This window comes from Neoarius graeffei, chromosome 18 (assembly GCF_027579695.1).
Source record: "Neoarius graeffei isolate fNeoGra1 chromosome 18, fNeoGra1.pri, whole genome shotgun sequence".
Classification (NCBI taxonomy): domain Eukaryota; kingdom Metazoa; phylum Chordata; class Actinopteri; order Siluriformes; family Ariidae; genus Neoarius; species Neoarius graeffei.
This window is the reverse complement of record NC_083586.1, coordinates 61,120,590-61,141,670: the sequence shown is the minus strand read 5'-3', so window position 1 is coordinate 61,141,670 and position 21,081 is coordinate 61,120,590. Positions and strand designations below refer to the sequence as shown.

The 21,081-nt window shown below is 43.0% G+C and overlaps 1 protein-coding gene across 1 annotated transcript; it reads right to left on the bottom strand.

Annotated features, from left to right (window-relative positions):
* Positions 1-3,958: 3,958 nt before the first annotated feature.
* On the bottom strand, positions 3,959-20,378 carry golga7ba (golgin A7 family, member Ba). The gene is made up of 5 exons (XM_060899584.1): positions 20,319-20,378; positions 7,514-7,639; positions 7,203-7,355; positions 4,128-4,229; positions 3,959-4,039 (listed from the first exon to the last, which is right to left on the bottom strand). The coding sequence occupies exons 1-5, from the start codon at positions 20,376-20,378 to the stop codon at positions 3,959-3,961; spliced, it is 522 nt and encodes a 173-aa protein (XP_060755567.1).
* Between the last annotated feature and the right edge of the window lie 703 nt (positions 20,379-21,081).

Here is a 21,081-nt window from a genome sequence, read left to right as displayed (position 1 = left end):
TTGTGCAGGTGACTTCTGACATCTGAACCGATATCAACATGCACCTTGATGCCAATCATGTAAATCATCACACAAAGAAAGAGGAAAAGTGCAAACATGGCTGACTCCTGACCCGCTGTGGAAGACTCTTCTGCTCTCCATCAGCCCTACAGGCTGCTACATACAAACACACAGAAGTGCAAAAGTGAGAACATCATGCAAATGTGTGTGTGCGTGCGTGTATAAACGTGGTCCATCTCTCCAAGACATGCACCAAGTGTGGATCTCCAGCATAGATGGATGACTGAGTGATATAGGGTGTGTCCTGAGGTCATGTGCAGTGATTGGAGGAGGGTCTGTCTGCAGATCTGAGGCTGGTGGGCGTGTCTATCGGTAACACAAAGACATGCCCTTCTAATATTATAATCTTATCAAGCCATTTTACGAGAGTCAGGTAGTTAGCTCTAGCAGTATGAATCCTTTTTAGCAGAGTAACATAGAACCCTGTGTAGAACCCAACAACTGAGGCTTTCCCTTTTCAGAAATCAAAGTGGAATCATTTTAGAATGTCGTAACCAACCATTCACCATCCACTCTAAAGGGGTCTCTGCTTTTTACCTTTAGGAGAACCTTTGCAGACTCGCTGTAGAGTCCTACAAGTGAAACCATTTCAAGTAGAACCATTTGATCAAGTTATAACCATCCAAAGAACCCTTGAGGAACCCGTTTTAAAGATTGTAATGATCTTTTTGTGACAAAATGGTAAGCAGGCAGTGATGTGAAAATGGCGGCTAGATGATCCATCCATCATCTGTAACCGCTTATCCTGTACAGGGTCATAGGCAAGCTGAAGCCTATCCCAGCTGACTATGGGCAAGAGGTGGGGTACACCCTGGACAAGTCGCCAGGTTATCGCAGGGCTGATACACAGAGACAAACAACCATTCACATTCACACCTATGGTCAATTTAGAGTCACCAGTTAACCTAACCTGCATGTCTCTGGACTATGGGGGAAACCGGAGCACCCAGAGGAAACCCACGCAGACACTAGAAGAACATGCAGACTCCATACAGAAAGGCCCCTGTCGGCCACTGGCCTCAAACCCAGGACCTTCTTGCTGTGAGGCGACAGTGCTAACCACTACACCACCGTGCCGCCGCAGCTAGATGATAAAGATGCTATATGTAAGAATTTCAGTTTAAAAACATTCATAAATTTAATGACAATTATAAATATAACATAACAGTTTTGATGTTTGATGTCAAAGACGTCGATGTATTGTGTTGTAGTGATAGCTATTGAAGTTAGCATGCTAACCAGCTAGCCCTGACCCATCCATCTCATGATACCACTTTGTACCTCAAGAGGCGATAGTGAGTCACTGGAGCGTCAGACTGAGGGCAGATTGGATATGTGAGCATGTAGAAGTCAGTCAGGCATCACACACTGATGATGAGCTGAGCAAAGCTGCTTTCTAAACCTGTATAACGGCGGCTGTGATATGACATGGAGAGCCATATCGAGTTCAAGACACGTGTTGCCAACGTAGAGACCAAATCTAGTGACAAAGTCTTTGCGTTGGCAACAGTGAAAAAGTGTTTGGACCCAGAAACGGCTATTGGCATCAGACTTAACAAGTGGATACCCTTGTAGCAAAACAAGGGTTAACATTAGTGTTTGCTTTCCACCACTGGAGACAGCTCTTGGCAAGTCATCATCTTCCTCTTTGCCCGTCCAGTGTGTTCTGGGTTGGGTGCCTTTCCTAGGGTTTCTTGGCTAAGTAAGTCCAGCCAGCTAGCCACTCCTTTTGGCCATGGACAATTTAGAGTAGCCACTTAACCTACTTGCATGTCTTTGAACTGTGGGGGAAACCGGAGCACCCAGAGGAAACCCACGCAGACATGGGGAGAACATGCAAACTCCACACAGAAAGGCTCCCGTCGGCCGCTGGGCTCGAACCCAGAACCTTCTTACTGTGAGGCAACAGTGCTAACCACTACACCACCATGCTGCCATCTTGGTGAGTAAAGGGATGAAGTTGGATGCTGAACTTGCAGCATTTCTTGTAGACTTGTATGTAAACAACTGTTAATGCTAATGTTGGGTATTAAGTAATAGCTTATAAAGGTAGCTCACCGCAAGCAGGCCTGATAGTGTGTGTGTCCGCCTCTCAGTCAGGAGATCGTGAGTTCTACTTGCGTTCGGTTCATACCAAAGACCATCATAAAAATGATACCTACTGCCATCTGGCAAGGCATGCTGCAATACAGATGTGAGTGGGGAGTCATACTCTCTCGCAGTTACCAGACCATTGTAACCCTATATATAGGCAAGAGGCCGAGGGAAATGGAGATCAGCACTGCCCGATGCGCTTTAACGGTCTGGTTAGTACTGGGATGGGAGACTGCCTGGGAAGACCAGGGCATGGAGCAGGAAAGACTTTCAACTATAATGGTAGCTAATTGCATAGCTACTGACACTGTGAATGCTTGATTTACAAAAATTAGCCGTTTGTTAATATTCATCTCAGAGCAGTTAGCATATGAGGGTACTTCAAAAAGTTCTCATCCTCACCAAGAAAGACTGTTCTTGTGTTTTTTTTTTCAATACAGTCTCCTTTAACTTCAATGCACTTGTTCAAGCATCACTATCCCTTCATGGAAGGTCACGTTTTGAGCCTCCAGATCCTCCTCAACAGCATGGATGACTTCATCATCACTCTGAAAATGGTGACCATGTGCATGGATTTCATTTTGGGGAACAGACGGAAGTCAGGCAATGCCAGTTTGGGTGAGTAAAGTGCACGGGACAAGAGTTCAAAGCCATGTTTGGCTGCTTCTGCCCCTGCCACCTGTGCTGTGTGGATGGGGACATCATTTTGGAGCAACAGCATTGCAGGCACTTAGCAGATGCTCTTATCCAGAGCGCCATACAACATACCAGAGCAGTTGGGGGCTCGGTGCCTTGCTCAAGGACACTTCAGTCATTCCTTCTGATCCAGGGAATCAAACCAGTGACCTTTTAGTCCCAAAGCTGCTTCTCTAACCATGCCAGCTCAGTGTTCCTCTCCTTTTTTCTTTGATGGCTTCTTTCATTTGAGTTTTTGTGGACAGTCAAATAAGGCTTTATAGTATAAATGGGAGTTACACCTCTTGTTTCCGGGTGAGGCTGAGAACTTTCTGAAGAACCCTCATAGCTCAATTAGCTTGTCCTCGAACTATCTACCAAACTCTGGTAATTTTATGGAGCAAACAAACCTACTGCACTGACCTCATTTGGATAATTCAAAACTGATCTTTATGGCAACTTTTCCGTCTACCATGGTCTTGCTCAAATCGGAGCCAATCAAGAGATAATGTAAACTACAGGCTGGAGCCACACGTGAAGATTAGAAGATAACAGTGTTGTCTTGACCTGCTCTCGGAGTTTCAGCAGTTTGGTGGAATTTGGTGCGTTTTGTCCTGCTGTTAGTTAGTACCTGGCTTTTTTCTTTTATATCTGCGATATTCAGTGAGCGAGAATTCTATGAGTATGGTGTTGGAGAGGAGGAGGAACTGTGCATTACCTTGTTTATGAAGATGAAGGTGGACTTTCTGGTGATATACTGCTCCTGGAGTATGAATTCGACATGCATTCTTACACATAGCACCTTTAAATGAAGAACTCCTCAGGGTTCTCTGGTTCATCCCTCTAAGGAACCAACCAAGGACCTATACAGACCCTTCACTAGCAGTGAAGATTATTATCCCTGACAATCTGAAATTCAAATTAACTCCCTTTTTCTACTTGAGGATTCCATATAAGGACAAATAGCCACGCCCACTCGAATTGGGTGTGATCTGCAGATGGACCGTGTTGGTGGTGATTGTGTCTTTTCTACTTGAACCAGTGGATGTGTTTATTCATAGAGGGGGAACATGAAGGCAAAAGACGTGTGTGTGTGTGTGTGTGTGTGTGTGTGTGTGAGAGAAGATTATCATCGTCCACTGCTACTGGTGGTGCTGCTTCCTGAACTGGATCCACTGGAACCTCTGTCTTCATAGATACTGATCTCAATCTGATATACATGCGTCAAGGCAGCATACACAAATGCGTGCACACACACACACACACACACACACACACAAACAGGTGAGGAAGGATACAACTCTCATGCCCCTCTCTACAGGGTCAGTAATAAGGAGGCCTCTGGGAGCGTAGATCTTCTCATTCTGCTCCTGAATGTACCGCGAAATCTTTTTCAGGACCTACACACAGTGGTGTTAGCTTGTTTATCAGCCAAGTTAGCTAGTAATTATTAGCTAGCTAAACAGTTGCAATTGCAGGGAAATGGTATCTCGATAAAGTTAAGCTGCTTGTCCTTAACTTGATAAACGTTACAGTATATTAACATGTTAGTGGTTATTATGAATGTTAATGCAGATGTTTAATTCTTTCATTAACATTTACATTAAAAAGTTATTGTTATAGCCAGTATAGTTCACTAGTTATACTGGCTAGCAAGAGGCTTAACTAAAGCTGCTTTTACATGCACGCTTGTATCGGAACAAGTTGCCCTGGCGCTATTGCACATATAAACAAGATTTGTTCCAGAACAATCTGGGTATAACTTGCTCTTCCTTACGAGGTGGTGCAACTTGTTCTGAAACATCCTGTTCTAGGAGCAACTTGTTCCCACTCACCGTCTAAACACAATCAGTGGCAAGTAGGAGGGGCTCAGGCATGCGTGGTAGTGTTTATCCAGGCCATTTATCATCTGGACAACACCGCCTCAATGAAAAAATTCAGTGGTCAGTTCTTCTCGAGTGCTTCTCCTTATCAAACGATGGAGTCGAGCGATTCCCAATCGCAGTGATCACTGGACGAAAGGAGACGTTCTTGCCTTCCTCCAGTTGTGCCGAGATGCAGATCATTGTTTGCTCTTTCAAGTTAAAGTGACCCAGGTGGATGTATTAAAAAGATGAATAGTACCCTGTGGAGCTAGAAGAACCCCGAGGTACTTGAATACTTGAAATCACACGCTGTATTGCTCGCTGCCTCAGGTCTGTGGAGGAGAACGAGCTGGAAAAACACCGCACGCTAATGTTTACACTTGGGTACGGAAATGTCTGAAGTTTATCCTCATTATAATAAGCAAGGTCGCAACAAACATAATGGAACTGGCGGCCTCCAACACAGAAGCGAGCGCTTGAGAGCTTTCAAGCTCACAGGTGCGTTTAGATTTGGAATATTTCAGTTCTAACCTGTATAAAAGTTGATGTAATAAGATACCAATTAGCGTTATTTTGTCAGCTGCCATTGCCTGTCACTCACCTGTCCAGCAGCACCTTGGCAAAGTTGGCATCAGATGCCACATTTGTTTTTGCCTTTTTGTCCCTCCATCGGAAAAGCTGGCCAGCAATATTTACTCGGCTGGTCTTTGTGTTTTCCTCCCCTCTCTATTTGCCCTGACAAATCTCAGATAAAATCATCAGGGTTTTTTTGTCTCAATTTAGGAGTCTTTGTTCAGTCTGGGCGATCTGCTATGTTTTTGCTGTGGCTCTGCAGTCACGACCTCTGACCCGCGTGTGACCTCACGTGACTTTTCCGAAATGGCTGCTGAGCGAGCGGTTTGTAAACAGACTAACACGTGGTTCGGACGCCCCGCATTAGGAAATAAAATGTACTGAAACAAGATGGTGCGTACCAGCTATGGGGATGGGTATCAGCTCAAACAATTCAGAAAGGGGAGTGGGTTCAATGATTCCTGAACCAGCACATCGACCTGGGTCACTTTTAAAAGTCATCTAAAAGAGTTGACTCAAAGAGTCGATTCGTTCCCTAAACAATTCATCACTTGGAGTGGATCAGTTTTCTGGAAATGAAAGTTGGATTTACAGCCAAATCACCGAGCAGCGAGAGGACGACAAAGCGAGTTTAAAAACAACCTTCTGATCACTGATTTGGACTTACACACTTCTGTGTTTCTCTCTCTGACCTCTGGTTTGCCACTGATAGAGAGCGAGTGCGTAAGTGCGAAGGAAAGTGGCCGTGACTTGTTCCTGCTGCTTGTGTAAAAGCAGATTAGGGGAGCTAAACTACACCTACTGGGTCTACAGTGGGTTCTAGAGCCCTGCACTCCCGCGGGAGTCGCGCGGGACCCACCGCAAAGCAGTGCGGCGTGGGACAAATTTTGAAAGCTCATTGCGGGCGCGGGTGGGACTGGAAGTGCACATATGCGCGCGCGGGCGGGAGTGTACCGTACATATGCGGCGCGGGCAGGAGCGGTGATAAGCTGCAGTCCCGCTAACTAAAAATGTGTTTGAAATAAAATTTATAAATTAATAATTTATGTCTATCATATATAATTTGCACTGGATATTTTATTTGGCATTAATAAAAACATTTTAAGATGCCTAAATTTGCAAAGAGAGTCAAATTGCCAGATTGAGTGAGGAATAGCATCTTAAACTTGCCTTTGATCACTCTAATGACTCGCAGTTCGCACCCAGCTAGCAAGAGAACCATGAGTGAAGTGATTTACTGCTTGCATTAGTCTACAACTTTAATCAGAGAGACAGGTTACACAGTGACGGTAGGCTTGACTCAATGCTATCCCAGAAATCCTTCCTGTAATATGCAAATTTGGCTGTCCAATCAGAGGCGGCCAAATTTGCATATTACAGGAAAGATTTCTGGGATAGCATTGAGTCAAGCCTACCGTCACTGTGTAACCTGTCTATCTGATTAAAGTTGTAGACTAACTCAAGTAGTAAATCAATTCATTTCTCTTACTAGCTCTGCTTTGCAATAAAACAAACAAAAAATAATAATAATACCATTGATACAAAGCAAGCCCATTCACTTTTTTATGCTGATCAGAGAATTACAATGGTTTCTCATGTGATGATAATGTGCGATTCGTGATTAAATATTTTAATCGCTTGACAGCACTAATTATTATTAGAGACACTACATACTGAATTCAGAAACAAGGTAAACAATAAACATGAACGTGAGCATGATGCAGACGCGAACGTCTGCATCATGCGGGATTTGCGGGCGGGAGCGGGACTGAAAATCATAATTTTTTTGTGGGTGGGAGCGGGACTGAAAATCATAATTCTTGGCGGGCGGGAGTGGGACTGCACAATGCAGGCGCGGGCGGGAGCGGGACTGAAAAATCCAACCCGCGTAGACCTCTAGTGGGTTCTCTCTCTCTCTCTCTCACACACACACACCTTTTCGTAGCGTGTCTCCATGCAGAGGAAGATGAGGTAGGCTGTGATGCAGGCGAGGCAGCCCTCGAGGTAAGCGTGGCCTCCAATTTTCTCCGCCTCCGCATAGTAATTATTTAGTGTCTTCACCGTGTCCTCGAACAGAGTCTTCTCAATCTGGCCAATCACACACAAGAGCTGAGTTAACCAGCCAATCAGGGGAACACACTGTAACTGTATCACTCTCTAACACTTTGAAAAGTGTTATTACAGATATCACAGTTATCATTAACTCCCAGAGCTCGTTTAGCACTGTGTGTGTCTCTCTCTCTCACCCGGCTGTCCAGTTCAGATGGGAATTTGGTCTGGAATTTGCAGACAGTTCCCTCGGAGTAATCTCTCTGGATAAACACTTTATTCGCCAGAGACGCGCTGTGCCTCAGCTCCTGTAGGTTATGGAACTTTAAACACACACACACACACGTCAGGCCAGTGAATGCAGCTTGCATTGGTATTTTATGTTAAGCTCGTTTTACAGTTTCAAATGCTTTACACATAGTTTTTACATGACGTCACAGAGTCGGGGATTCCCTAGTGGTGGCCATCTTGTGGGTCAAGCTTACCGTACGGGTGACTGAGCACACATTGTAACGCGCGAGTACAAAGTCTTCAAAAGAACCCAAGCAGGCTATTTAAAGCTAGCAATGGTGCACACCTGTTGTATTCACGGCTGTCGTAATAGGTCAGATGATGACGTCAAGCGGAGCTTTTATGGAATTCCCACTGTACGGGAGCACAAAGGCGAGCAAACAAAGAAACTCAGCATACAAAGGAGAAATCTATGGCTTGCGAGAATCAACCGCAAGGATTATCAGCCTTCCAAACACAGCAAAGTCTGCTCCGATCATTTTATAAGTGGTAAGTTGTTTAAATAAACAATCAATTGTGTTTAAGTTTGTTTTTGGAAACCAAAACATCATGTAAACAATCTCTGGAGAATGCCTAACTGGAACCGCTGAGTATACGTTTACATTGTAATGTACACTTGATATCGCTCGGTACAAGGCTGCAAACATATGATTATTACTGGCCTATAAATTGTCATATTTATCATAACAAACACAAAATGTAACAAGCCTACATACCAGTTAATTATATTACAAAGTTTATACTGACATGGTACTGTAATACCACTAATGGATGTAAAATTTGTTTTAAATCAACTCGATATTATACACACACACACATATTTATATGCAGTGTTGAGAGCTCTAAAATTCCAATGTTTACATACCTTGGCTGTAATTAGGACACGACTGTCACTTGTTTTTATATGGTGGACTTCACGGACCCAGCCACAGACAAAATAATTGTATGACTCCAGCGACTTGTATGCTTTGAGGTCGTCAAGTGTGTAGGCACTTTTAGTATTCACGAAATAGTTCACAATATCAGGGTACGATATGGATGGCAGCCCTGCATAGTCACTTGAAAATGCATCTTTGTCCACTTCGTAAGGGTCAATTCCCCCAATCAAGGCCAGTTTGGCTGCATACCGTTGTCGTGAGATGTCGTCTAATGTATCTATATACTTCTGTTTGCTTGATTTTGCCGACATTGATCTTTATTTTAGAAAACTGACTATATAACTTCATAAATTCGTCTGAGATAACGTAGCTGGTAATGGCGATGGTCCGTTTTGTTTGCCCCACAAGATGGCGGCTGGAGGGCGTTCCCCGGAATGCCGTGACGTCAGTGAAAACTATCTATAGGATACACAGAGCAAATTAAAGTTTCTCTCTCTCTCACACTCACACACACACACACACACAGCGACTCAACACAATACTAAATCTAGATCTGCATCTGGAACCTGTCATCATAAGAATCCTTTTAAATTTTTCCCGTTCTTGATCCGTTTGCTGCTCCTAGATCACCGACGGTCGCAGAGAGACGGGACGTCAAGTGTATCACCTCAGCATAGTGTTTATTCACAGAAATCCACTCCTCATTACCAAAATCCATATCAGGTATCAAAACACAGGCAAGCATCATCAAGACAGGATAATCCCTGATCAGAAAACAAGGCTCAGATTTAACGACAGAATGAAACGCATGGCAAGACTTCGCACCGGGACACAAGACACCAACGGGGTATAATAAGGCAAACTAATCAGGAACTGAACACGGTCATGACTCAGTAGGGAGGAGACTGGGGTGGAGGCAGGACTGAACTCAAAACAAGATGTACGTGGAGATGTAAACAAGTCATGACCGGAAATAAATATGGAACAAACTCCAGAAGCAGCGCTATTCACACCAGGAGCCATGAAACTCATTCACTCACACACTCTCACAGGCGGGGAATTCATGACTGACTGCACGCTACTCAACTGCACTTGTGTACGGTTTCGGTTTTCTAGTTTTGTCTCCACCCTCATCTTGTCACCAAGTTGTTTCCTTTATGTTCACCTGTTTCTTGTTTCCCCTAAAGTCTTGTTGTATGTATCGTTAAATCAGAGTCCTGTTTTCTGCGTTATCTAGTTTATGCTTTGCCTTCTTACGTCCACCAAGGAGATAACGTTCTCAGTGCGGTTTGTTTATCTGCCTGTAAGTCAGACTGTGCAAAACCTACCAACCGATTTCCATGAAACTTGGTGTAAGGGTGTAGCATGGGCCGAGGAAGAACCCATTACATTTCGGAGCAGATCTGAGTCATGGGGCGGATCCACGAATTTAGTTTCTCTTTCACTAACGCTGCGAGATACAGCATTCATCCTCGGTGGACGTCTGCACTCAACAGCGCCATACATCTTAAAATCCAGTAGATGGCAATAAAATGCAATAGTGATGAAATATAACCAGTGTAGAAATACGATGACTCCATATCACAGGGGTAAATCCGTATTCATGGGTGCCAGTAATCCTCTGAGACACATCAGGGCAATTCTTCAGTAAAGAGGATAAAATGATGAAGTTATTAAGATCGTCTTATCAGCTCCGTGCTAAAGTATGGAAGCCAAGGCAAAATGGACTGAAAACCAGATTTAAATCTCACTGCCATTTGAACTCGAGTAAGGTCTTGATAAGGCAAATCTAACTTTTGGGGTGGCACGATGGTGTAGTGGTTCGCACTGTCACCTCACAGCAAGAAGGTTCTGGATTCGAGCCCAGCGGCTGACAGGGGCCTTTCTGTGTGGAGTTTGCATGTTCTCCCAGTGTCTGCATGGGTTTCCTCTGGGTGCTCCAGTTTCCCTCACAGTCCAAAGACATGCAGTTAGGTTAACATGGGGTGGCCTTGGGCTGAGGTGCCCTTGATCAAGGTACCTGTCCCCTAACTGCTCCCCGGGCGCTCTAGTGTGGCTGCCCACTGCTCTGGGTGTGTGTGCATGTGTTCACTGCTTTAGATGGGTTAAATGTAGAGGATGAATTTCACTGTGCTCGAGTGTACATGTGACAAATCAAGGCGTCGTCTTCTATATCCCACATTTGGTGGCTGAGCATCGATATTAACACTCAAAGTTACGCGAGTTCATATTTCCTGACCTTTGACCTAATTAAAAGTAGGTCAATCTCGCCATCTTTTGAACTCGTGCTAGGTCATCCCCAGATAGGAACTACTTCTTGAGTCTAAGATCCCTGTTCTTGGACGTGGGACTGGAACCCAATGTGATCATCTTTCTGCTGTTGAATGCTGAGATGCTTTTCTGCTTACCACGGTTGTAAAAAGTGATACGAGTCACTATCCTTCTTAACAAAAAAAAAAAACAATGTCCATTTTCCTCTGACCTTTCTCATCAACAAGGCGTTTGTTTACTTTCCACCCACAGAACTGTCACGCACTCACTCAACTTGATGATGTTTTTTGTTTTTCGCACCATTTTTTCTCTGTAAACTCTAGAGATTGTTTGTTGTATGTGAAAACCCCAGGAGGAGATCAGCAGTTTCTGAAATACTCAAACCTTCATGCTCCATCTGACTCAAACCAACACCCATGGCACAGTGAAAGAAAGTCACACTACTTTGAGATAACAATTTTTCCCATTCTGATGTTTGAACATTGTGAACATTAACCGAAGCTCTTGATTTGTGTCTGCGTGATTTTCGACTATCGTCCTTGCTGGAGGTCTGCGCTCTCCGAGTGCTCTTCTAGTTCTGATTATAGATTATACTCTGTTAATTCTGCCCTCATTCCTGAGCACATGGTACAGAAGACTCTGGCACTCGTCCAGACTGTGGATCCAGTAGAGTCGCAGCTTCTGTATGTGATCCTGACTCAAATGGAACCCAGCAAGTTGTGACCTTAGTTTCTAGTTAATGTTATGACACGGTATACATCACACTGATTAACAAGCACCACTTTCAGCATCACTGTTATGACCCTGACCAGACCAGATGCCATTGTGGACGCAGAGTCTGGTGTGTTAACAATCCTACAATAAACACTGCTCCTGATTACAGCTCTATAAACAAGCTGTGATTCCTAAACCATGCGTCCATGACCCCTGATCGACCTCTGACTGCCCCAGTCTCACAGCCACATCAAATTTCATGAGATCATCACCATGTAGGAGCGACGCGAATCTCTCTGACCTAAAACCCCTCCCTTCAGTGATGTCACTGACGACACTGTGGGACGTTCTGTAATCTCATGATCAAAACGTCATTGTGGAGTTCAACACTGGATGTTATGGGGCGGCCATCTTGGATAACCAGTAAAATTGGTATCATGTCAACCCTTAGGCTCCGCCTCCTGACGTTTGAAATGGAGCAGAAATTCTGATTCGGACAATCCAACAATCAGAATCAGTGTCTCTGGTGGACAGGCACCAGCAAGTGATGGAGGGGAAAAAGGAAACAAAAGAGAAGATGAGAAACCAAGGCTCAAATTTAAAGTTAGATAAACACATGATAAGACTTTGAAAAGAAAGTGACAATAAATAATATTATACATACGGTACAGGACACTTTTTCGATGGAATAAAAACGTGTTTTAATCCTTTCTAGCAGCTTTACTGATGGCATGCAATATCATCATATTGCTTATCCTCCATGTATTACGCCACTCTACCCAATGGAGAATGAGCATGCAATATTGTTATAATATTGGATGTTGTCAAAACACGATGTCACACGTCAGAGCTGATGCGAAGATCCAGTGACAACTTTTCTGCTGCGCACACGCACAATCATTTCTTTGTCCGCCAGGAAAGAGAGAGGACGAGGCGAATCCAGCGCTAGGATTAAGCACTAAACAAACAAACTGAAGATGCGCTGAACACCGAAAGGCTACCAAAACTTCATTAGATATTCTTCATGCATATTTACAAGAGAAAAACATACCAACGGACATTGAAAAACTGGAAGAGAGACACATCAGAGATGTAAAACTTCTGCGCTAGTGAGTGACTGATAATTTGTAAACAAACATGGCTGTGAGGTTTGCGTCATTAAAAATGGAAGATTTTGAGAGAATTTTGGCTGCCAGGTCGCTCCATTGTGTGTTGCTGTCAGTGTTGACTTTAAACGTAACTAAGTAAATTACACAGGGAAAATATTAATAATAAGAAGAATATTATTTAGCTTGACTGCACTAGCGTTGAACTTTGCTAACTGGCTGGAAGGTAACTGGACTGCTGCGATAACAGCACCGAGTAGCAGGTAAGCTAGTGTTAGCCTTCGAGAATGCTGATATGAAGAGTGTATATGTATGTATAATAATAATGATGATACTAATAGGCGGCATGGTGGTGTAGTGGTTAGCGCTGTCGCCTCACAGCAAGAAGGTCCGGGTTCAAGCCCTGTGGCTGGCGAGGGCCTTTCTGTGCGGAGTTTGCATGTTCTCCCCGTGTCCGCGTGGGTTTCCTCCGGGTGCTCCGGTTTCCCCCACAGTCCAAAGACATGCAGGTTAGGTTAACTGGTGACTCTAAATTGAGCGTAGGTGTGAATGTGAGTGTGAATGGTTGTCTGTGTCTATGTGTCAGCCCTGTGATGACCTGGCGACTTGTCCAGGGTGTACCCCGCCTTTCGCCCGTAGTCAGCTGGGATAGGCTCCAGCTTGCCTGCGACCCTGTAGAACAGGATAAAGCGGCTAGAGATAATGAGATGATGATAATAATAATATTGGCTGGCTTTTTTTCATGGTCTATCAGATATATTCCATTCAGCTACTCATCTTCGACTCATTCAGTATCATGCTAGCTGAATGGAATATATTCAGACCATATTATATCAATACCACTCAACACCAGCCAATATTATTTAAATATTTTTTCTTTTTCGTTTCCAGTTGAGAGTATGTCATGCGCATTCTGACTGCCATGTCTCACCGGAGCTTTTTTTTTTTTTTTTTAATTTTCTCTCCTTTTTCTTTTTTCTGTGTGTTTGTGTAGTTTGATGTTTGTTTGAGTGTTCTGTCCACCAGCTGTGGTGAAGCTCCGGCCCCAGTTTTGAGAGTTGGTTCCCTCTAGGCCTTGGTTCGCTGTGGGTGATGCCTGTGCTCCCAGCTATGGACTGCAGCGAGCTCATTGCTCATTTTAACATCGTGGTTGTCCAGCGCTCTGTGCTTTAGTGCTTGGCGTGATGTTCCGAGTGATGTTGCTTGGTGGTGTCGTGGCGGCTGTGCAGGCGGTTTGGAACATACCAGCGCTCTGCGTGGCAGTGCTTCTGTGCTCACTTTGTGGATCCATGGCGTGGTGTTCCGAGCGATGTTGCTGGCGGCATCACGGTGGCTGTGCTGGCAGTGTGGGACTTGTTTTCGTGCACCTTTTGGTGGGACTGTGGCTGCTACACCACTGGAATGATATCCTGACCTCTATTTGGTGGACTTTTTCTTTCTTTCTTTCTTTCTTTCTGCCTATAATTGTAAAGCGACCTTGGGTTTTGAGAAAGGTGCTATATAAATTGAACCTATTATTATTATTCATCTCATCTCATTATCTGTAGCCGCTTTATCCTGTTCTACAGGGTCGCAGGCAAGCTGGAGCCTATCCCAGCTGACTACGGGCGAAAGGCGGGGTACACCCTGGACAAGTCGCCAGGTCATCACAGGGCTGACACATAGACACAGACTGTGGGGGAACCCGGAGCACCCGGAGGAAACCCACGCGGACACGGGGAGAACATGCAAACTCCACACAGAAAGGCCCTCGCCGGCCACGGGGCTCGAACCCGGACCTTCTTGCTGTGAGGCGACAGCGCTAACCACTACACCACCATGCCACCCATTATTATTAGTATTATTATTATTTATTTTTTCTATTGTGTCTTTTTATTCTTTTTAAAAAAGTTAATCTACATTTTTCTATATTTTACTCTGTAAAGGAATAAACAAATATCTGATCTTATTCTCTCCACATTCACTGGATATGAGCAATTGTGTGCTCTGATTGGCTACTCTACCACTAGGATATCGCCTCATATACCATGAGTAGAGAAAAACAAAATGGTGGAGCGTGTTGCTGAAGCAGCCGAGGACGAAATAAAAACTCTGCTCAAAAACAAAACCCCAAAAAATACAAAATAAAAGCAACAAGATATGGAATAAAATATTTGATGGTAAGAACGTATCTCTTTTTTTTTATATTTCAAGAATTATCATCACATTTTTCACAAATTGCTCCTGTCATTTTGCTGTCGGTTTATTTACATTCTTCATCTTTAAGTGTTAAAATTTGTTGAATTTTTTTAGCCAGGTTCAAAAGTTTGAAAATTACAGAACTGAAATGTCCAAGGAAGAATTAAATAAACATCTAAAGCTATTCTATACCTTGAAAGCATGACAGCAAGATGGCACTTTATACAAAAACACAACACTAAAGTCAATTCATGCAGCCATCGATAGGTTTTTTTTTTAAAGCTGGACGGCCTTTCAATTTCATAAAACCTGTGAAATTTAGTTCCCTCTGAAATGTGGTCATTGTGATATGTTTATTTCTGTAATATCTCACAAAATATCAGGCCATTCTGTGGCTGGGAAGTTATTTAATTTGAGGAGATTAAAGCAAATAATGTGCATGAAATCGCTTGCTTGGCGCAGTCAAGCAGACAGAGGAAGTCCGTGTGCGCATGCGCAGGTTTACCACCTTCTTCTTTTGGGTTTTACGGCAGCTGCCATCTACAGGTTTACCTTTGAGCGTGCACTGACAGTTCCATCATTCTGTCACTAAACGAACAGCTGATCACACTGAGGTGCTCGCTGAGCACCGATATTTATTAGTTTGGTCCTGCGTTTCCTTTCCTTCGTATATAACATAACATCTTTTCTTCTCGCTTTCTTTCTGTTACTGTAGTCGGTCTTTCACATTTCGTTCGCACACTCACGTCCTCCATTTTTCTCTCCTGTTTCAAATTTGTATCCCACAATGCCTTGCGTGAACGGGGAAAGCCCACCACGCCATGTGATGCATGGCGTACTATCTTGTATTGGGTCATGGTGAAGCAGGAAAAAATAGCGGAGAATTTAGGGCCACATGGAGATAAATTTATTAATTGTTCTATTTTAAAAAAACGAATAAAATTGGAAGTCTGTGATTCGAATTCAGTAGCTTTAGGTCACTAAACAAAAATAATCAGGTGTCAGGAAAATTCTTTTTCTGACCTACACTTGAAAAATCTGAAAGGCAGTCTACTTTTAAGAAGTGGAAATTATTTTGTCAGATGTTTTGTATAAAGTTTTTATTTATCGAATTTGCAAAATATAAATAAATTAATAAAAATGCTCTGTTTCTCAAAATCCAGTGAAGGTGGACTGTATAAAAGATCTATTCCATTCAATAATTGTTAATTATTTTTTCGCGGTCCAAATCCTGTGCTCTGATTGGCTGGCGAGTGGGTCCATATCCTACAGTACGGACCCCGGTTACGGACCTCTGGCAACTCGCTCGTTCACAACAAACATAGTAGCATTTTTTGTCAACATTTATCTTTTTTTAATAAGATTTATTTATAGGATTATTAAAAATTTATAAATTTTTGCCAGCATTTCTCAGGAGAATAGCATTAATTTTACAGCATGGATAGCGATAACGACAGTCTTCACAGCGAAAGCGAGTTTTACTCCCCTGAGGAAGAAGAAATAAAAGAAAACATTTCAGGAGAAAGCTAAAAACCTGTAACTGTTGCTAACGCCGAGCAAAAACATGGCTGAATCCTGAATGACTCCTATTTGTATAAATGGGGGACTACATAGGTGGCAAAATGTAGTTTTTTTTCCTGCCATGGAAGTGCACTTGTATACCGAGGAGGAAGCAATTTGCATTACAGCCGTGAATGAGGATTCAAAATAGCATTAATTTTACAGCATGGATAGCGATAATGACAGCGTTCACAGTGAAAGCGAGTTTTACTACCCTGAGGAAGACAAAATAAAAGAAAACATTTCAGGAGAAAGCTAAAAACCTCTAACTTGCTCACAGTTTGATCTCATTAGTTAATGAGGCCCATTTTGGACCATATTATCCTCATACATAATATTACGTTAGGTAAAAACTTTAAACCAGAACAATCTCTTCTTCAAAGTTTCATCAAATGTCTTCATTTATGCAATATAAAGGTCATAATACTGGATAACTTTGGTCGAGCAAAAACACCGAGCAAAAACATGGCTGAATCCTGAATGACTCAATTTTGTATAAATAGGGGACTACACGGGCAGCAAAATGTAGTTTTTTTTCCTGCCATGGAAGTGCACTTGTATACCGAGGAGGAAGCAATTTGCGGCTCAGCTCGGTTTTCCCTTTCGGGCACTCTCGTTTTCTGTTAAAATTTGGTAAAGAAAAAAATAAATATATTATTTACCAGCTTAAGGTCGGTCCGTATGGTGAAATACCGTGACCGAGGTCTTGAAAGTACTGAGCGAGGCCCTCTGGGCCGAGGTCAGTATTCAAGGCCGAGAAATATAGAAATATAGAAAATTCTAAAGGGTTCACAAACTTTCAAGCACCACTGTAACTACAGCCCCAAAAAATACCATTGGCTATGCTGAGCCTAGCTACATTGCTAACAGGAGTGACAGCGCGTCTGACTGACTGGGAGGTCGCGCAAAGCTCGGACAGGTACGGAGCAGCTCGTCTCAATTCAGATAAGAGCATATTTCATTATGGAAGTACGGTGGACTGTTCCTTTAAAGTGGATCTTGTGTGCCTTTTGTCTTTTCACCAAACTGGTCCTTTCGGAAATCCAGAACCATCATAACAGTAACTGCATTCGTACATAATTATATACCATACATCAAGAAGTCGTCACATCCCATGTTCACATGTTCAGTGGGGTTGAAGCTGAAGCTATGATGATGGTATAAGTGTTTATCAGTCCACGCTTCGAACCAGCCTCAGACTCTTTTCCTCCAGACGCTGGTCAGGAAGAGGTGGAGCCCTGTAATGCTAAATGTGATGAACAGGAAGTATCAGTGCGTTCTCTTCCCACTGGTGATGATTTAATGCTTCACAACTGTTCGAGTTGCCACATGCCATGGCGGTTGAATATGAAACCGGTCATGCGTGATGGATGTCGACGTCCCATTCTTCATCTCGTCTCGTCTGAGCTGCTTAAACTGAGCTGAAGCGCCAATAACGCGCCAGACTGTTGATACTAAACACTTCATTAATAATGGATGTAGAGCTGCTGCTGTCGGCCAAGTCGTGTCCAAAAACCACAACCGATCAATAGTGCTCGAGGTGATACTGGTCTGAGGAGTCATTTCATACCAGCACACCCCACACACAGCAAATGAGATCATTCAGAACCTGATAGAAGCATCACTGTAGCAATATTACACATGCAGGATATTACTAAAGGCTGCCGTATGCAAATGAGTTCTTATTCACTGGTCCATACTGGCAAAATTCAAAACAAAAACATCAAGAGTCCATGACTGGTTCATCAAACAACAACAACAACAACCATTAAAACTCTACCACTGTGGTTTAAACTCCAAGCGTCAAATACAGACTGATATCAAACACCAAAAAAATCAAACACTAATTGTTTTAGTCTAAATTAATTAATCAAAACCAATATTTAGCCATGAACATCACAAAGTCCACCATTTTGGTCAAATCATTTCACGAACATCACCAGGTCCATCATCAAGGTCTCGGCCAATATTTAACCACAAATATTAAATCTTCACCACGGTCTTAAACTCCAATTCATTTACAACATGAACAAAAATGGAACAAAATCGAACCATGAATTTCAAGGATCCAGATGTCGGATCAAAAAAAAAGACAACTGTTTACACTGAAACAACTGAGATATGTGAAAGCTGGGTTACATTACAAGCATTTAGCAGAAGCTCTTATCCAGATGTACAACAAACACACCCAGAGCAGTCCGGGGAGCAGTCGCGGTTTAGGTGCCTTGCTCAAGGGCACTTCAGCCATTCCTGCTGGTCTAGGGAATCAAACCAGCAACCTTTAGGTCCCAAAGCTGCTTCTCTAACCATTCGGTCATGGCTTCCCCAACATTTAAACATCACAGGTTGTCCAATGGAATCTCAAACACCACTCATGTTGATTCTGTGAGACTAGTATTTAACTACAATGTGACCCCATGTCCACCTGGGTTTAAAATGCGACATCCTGGGCAATGGGATCACAAATGGACAGAAGATATATACAAGTGTGAATGATGACCCGCGTCCTCATCAGTGATGTAACAGGAAAATACTCTGTTAATGCAGGACATGGTGGTTGTTCTGGTGATGTGACAATGCTTGAAAAAACAAACAAACAAAAAAACTGTCGTGGAGCACTCATGTATAAAGTGGGAAGTGCAAGAAAATAAAGACGGTATGTTGCATGTTTAACGTTTTCAACATTACTGTGTGTGAAGCCCTTTGACCTTCTAGAGGAAGTGATGGAAGCAGTAATGAAACCTGAACACAGGTGGTCAACTGGACACACATGATAGATGCAGGCGTAAATGGCCACGTGTCTCAGCTGTACCACTATCTTTTGATTGATTGATTGATCTTTATTGTCTCTATGCAGAGAAATTTGTCTTGGGCTTACAGGGCATTGGCATCACACATAGCACATATAACACAACAACATATAACATCATCACAGATAACAAATACCCCCCCCCACACACACACCATAAAAAACCTCAGTCCAACAGTTATTGCACAATTCTCCTCCAAATGTTTAGTCAAATACCTTCACATAGGCAACAAGCAGCACTCATAAATACACAGCATATTGCACACTTTCCCTGCATCGCACAATCCCCTTCTAAAGATAATAAACTTATTGCACGTTTCTCTAAATATTGCACACCCCTCTAAATAATAAATAAATACCCCCACCATCCCCTTGCACAGTTGCCCAATTGACATGTGCACCTTTCTACCAATATTGCACATCCTGTTAAAATAAATAAATAAGTATCCCCTACAAGACCATTGCTCTATTATCTTGTCACCTGCAAACACCCTCTCTCTATCTATTCAACTTGTTGTTAATTAATTTGATGGACATGGGTACCAGGGAGAATTTGTATCTGTTAAACTTACATACTGGCATCTAAATGTGGACACACACACACACAAACCAGATCAAAAAAAGACAACTGTTTACACTGAAACAACTGAGATATGTGAAAGCTGGGTTACATTACAGGCATTTAGCAGAAGCTCTTATCCAGAGTGATGTACAACTGATCTGGTTTTTGATCTGGTTTGTGTGTGTGTCCACATTTAGATAGTGGTACAGCTGAGACACGTGGCCATTTACGCCTGCTCTGGGTGTATTTGTTGTACAAAGCAATCATCATCTTGCTGGAACAATGAGAAGTTATTTACTAATTAAATTCCATTCAGCTATAAATATTCAGTGCGTTGGTTCAGAATGAAATACGGATCTTATGTTTATCGTTAAATCAAAGATCTGGAGGATAAAAACCGAGACACCGCCGTCACAGCGTCCTGCTCAAGGTTACACCGCCACCTCCTCCACCACCACCACCACCTCCTGATGCCTGCTGTGATGTCCTACAGCTCAAACAAGTTACTCAACCCAGTGATAAAACTGAGTCTTACAAAATATTAGTTTAGTTACAGGACGTGGAAGCACTTCAACAACAAACAACAACAACAACAAACAACAACAACCACCCGAAAGCACTGCGCGCGCTTACAGACTGGTGACAGTAGGGCAGTGTGGTTCTCCCGGTCGCTGTCCGCGGTGCTGAAGGCATTCCCGCTGAAGGCTTTTCCTTTATTTTAATTATTAATGAATTAAATTATTTATTTTTAAACGAGCTGCACTTTGAGAAGAACGAACAAACAGCCAGCCAACCAAATTAATAAGTAAATTAATGAAATTAATTAATTACTTCATTAATTCCACAGTAATACAGAATGTTTATGTGCTGAGCTTATCGGCGCGAGGGTTTCTTTGCCGCTTTATCCTCTTTGATCTCCCAGCTCGGATGCTACGTCACCGCCCCCTGCCCCCTCCCGCTCCCCCTGCCCCCTCCCACTCCCCTCCCACTCCCCATGCGAGGGCACGCGCTGCACCTCAATAACGGCTGGATTTGATTTGATTTGATTTGGCTCGCGCGCACAGGACACCAGCATAGTGCGCACGCGCAGAGGCTTTCTTTCTATTTATTCATTTTTAAATCCCAACGTTTTTTTCCCCCCAACGGTCGCATCCGAAAACAAAACAAAAAACACACAAACAAAAACACAAGTGAATAAATGAATAGCAATGAATGGAAATAGAAATGAGTAGATAGATAGTTTGAATATTTAAAAAGAAATCATTTCGCCTTCAAACCGACAGAAAGCTCTGATCTGTGTATCAGGTCACAGAAAGTTCATATTATCTCATCTCATCTCATTATCTCTAGCCGCTTTATCCTGTTCTACAGGGTCGCAGGTCATCACAGGGCTGAC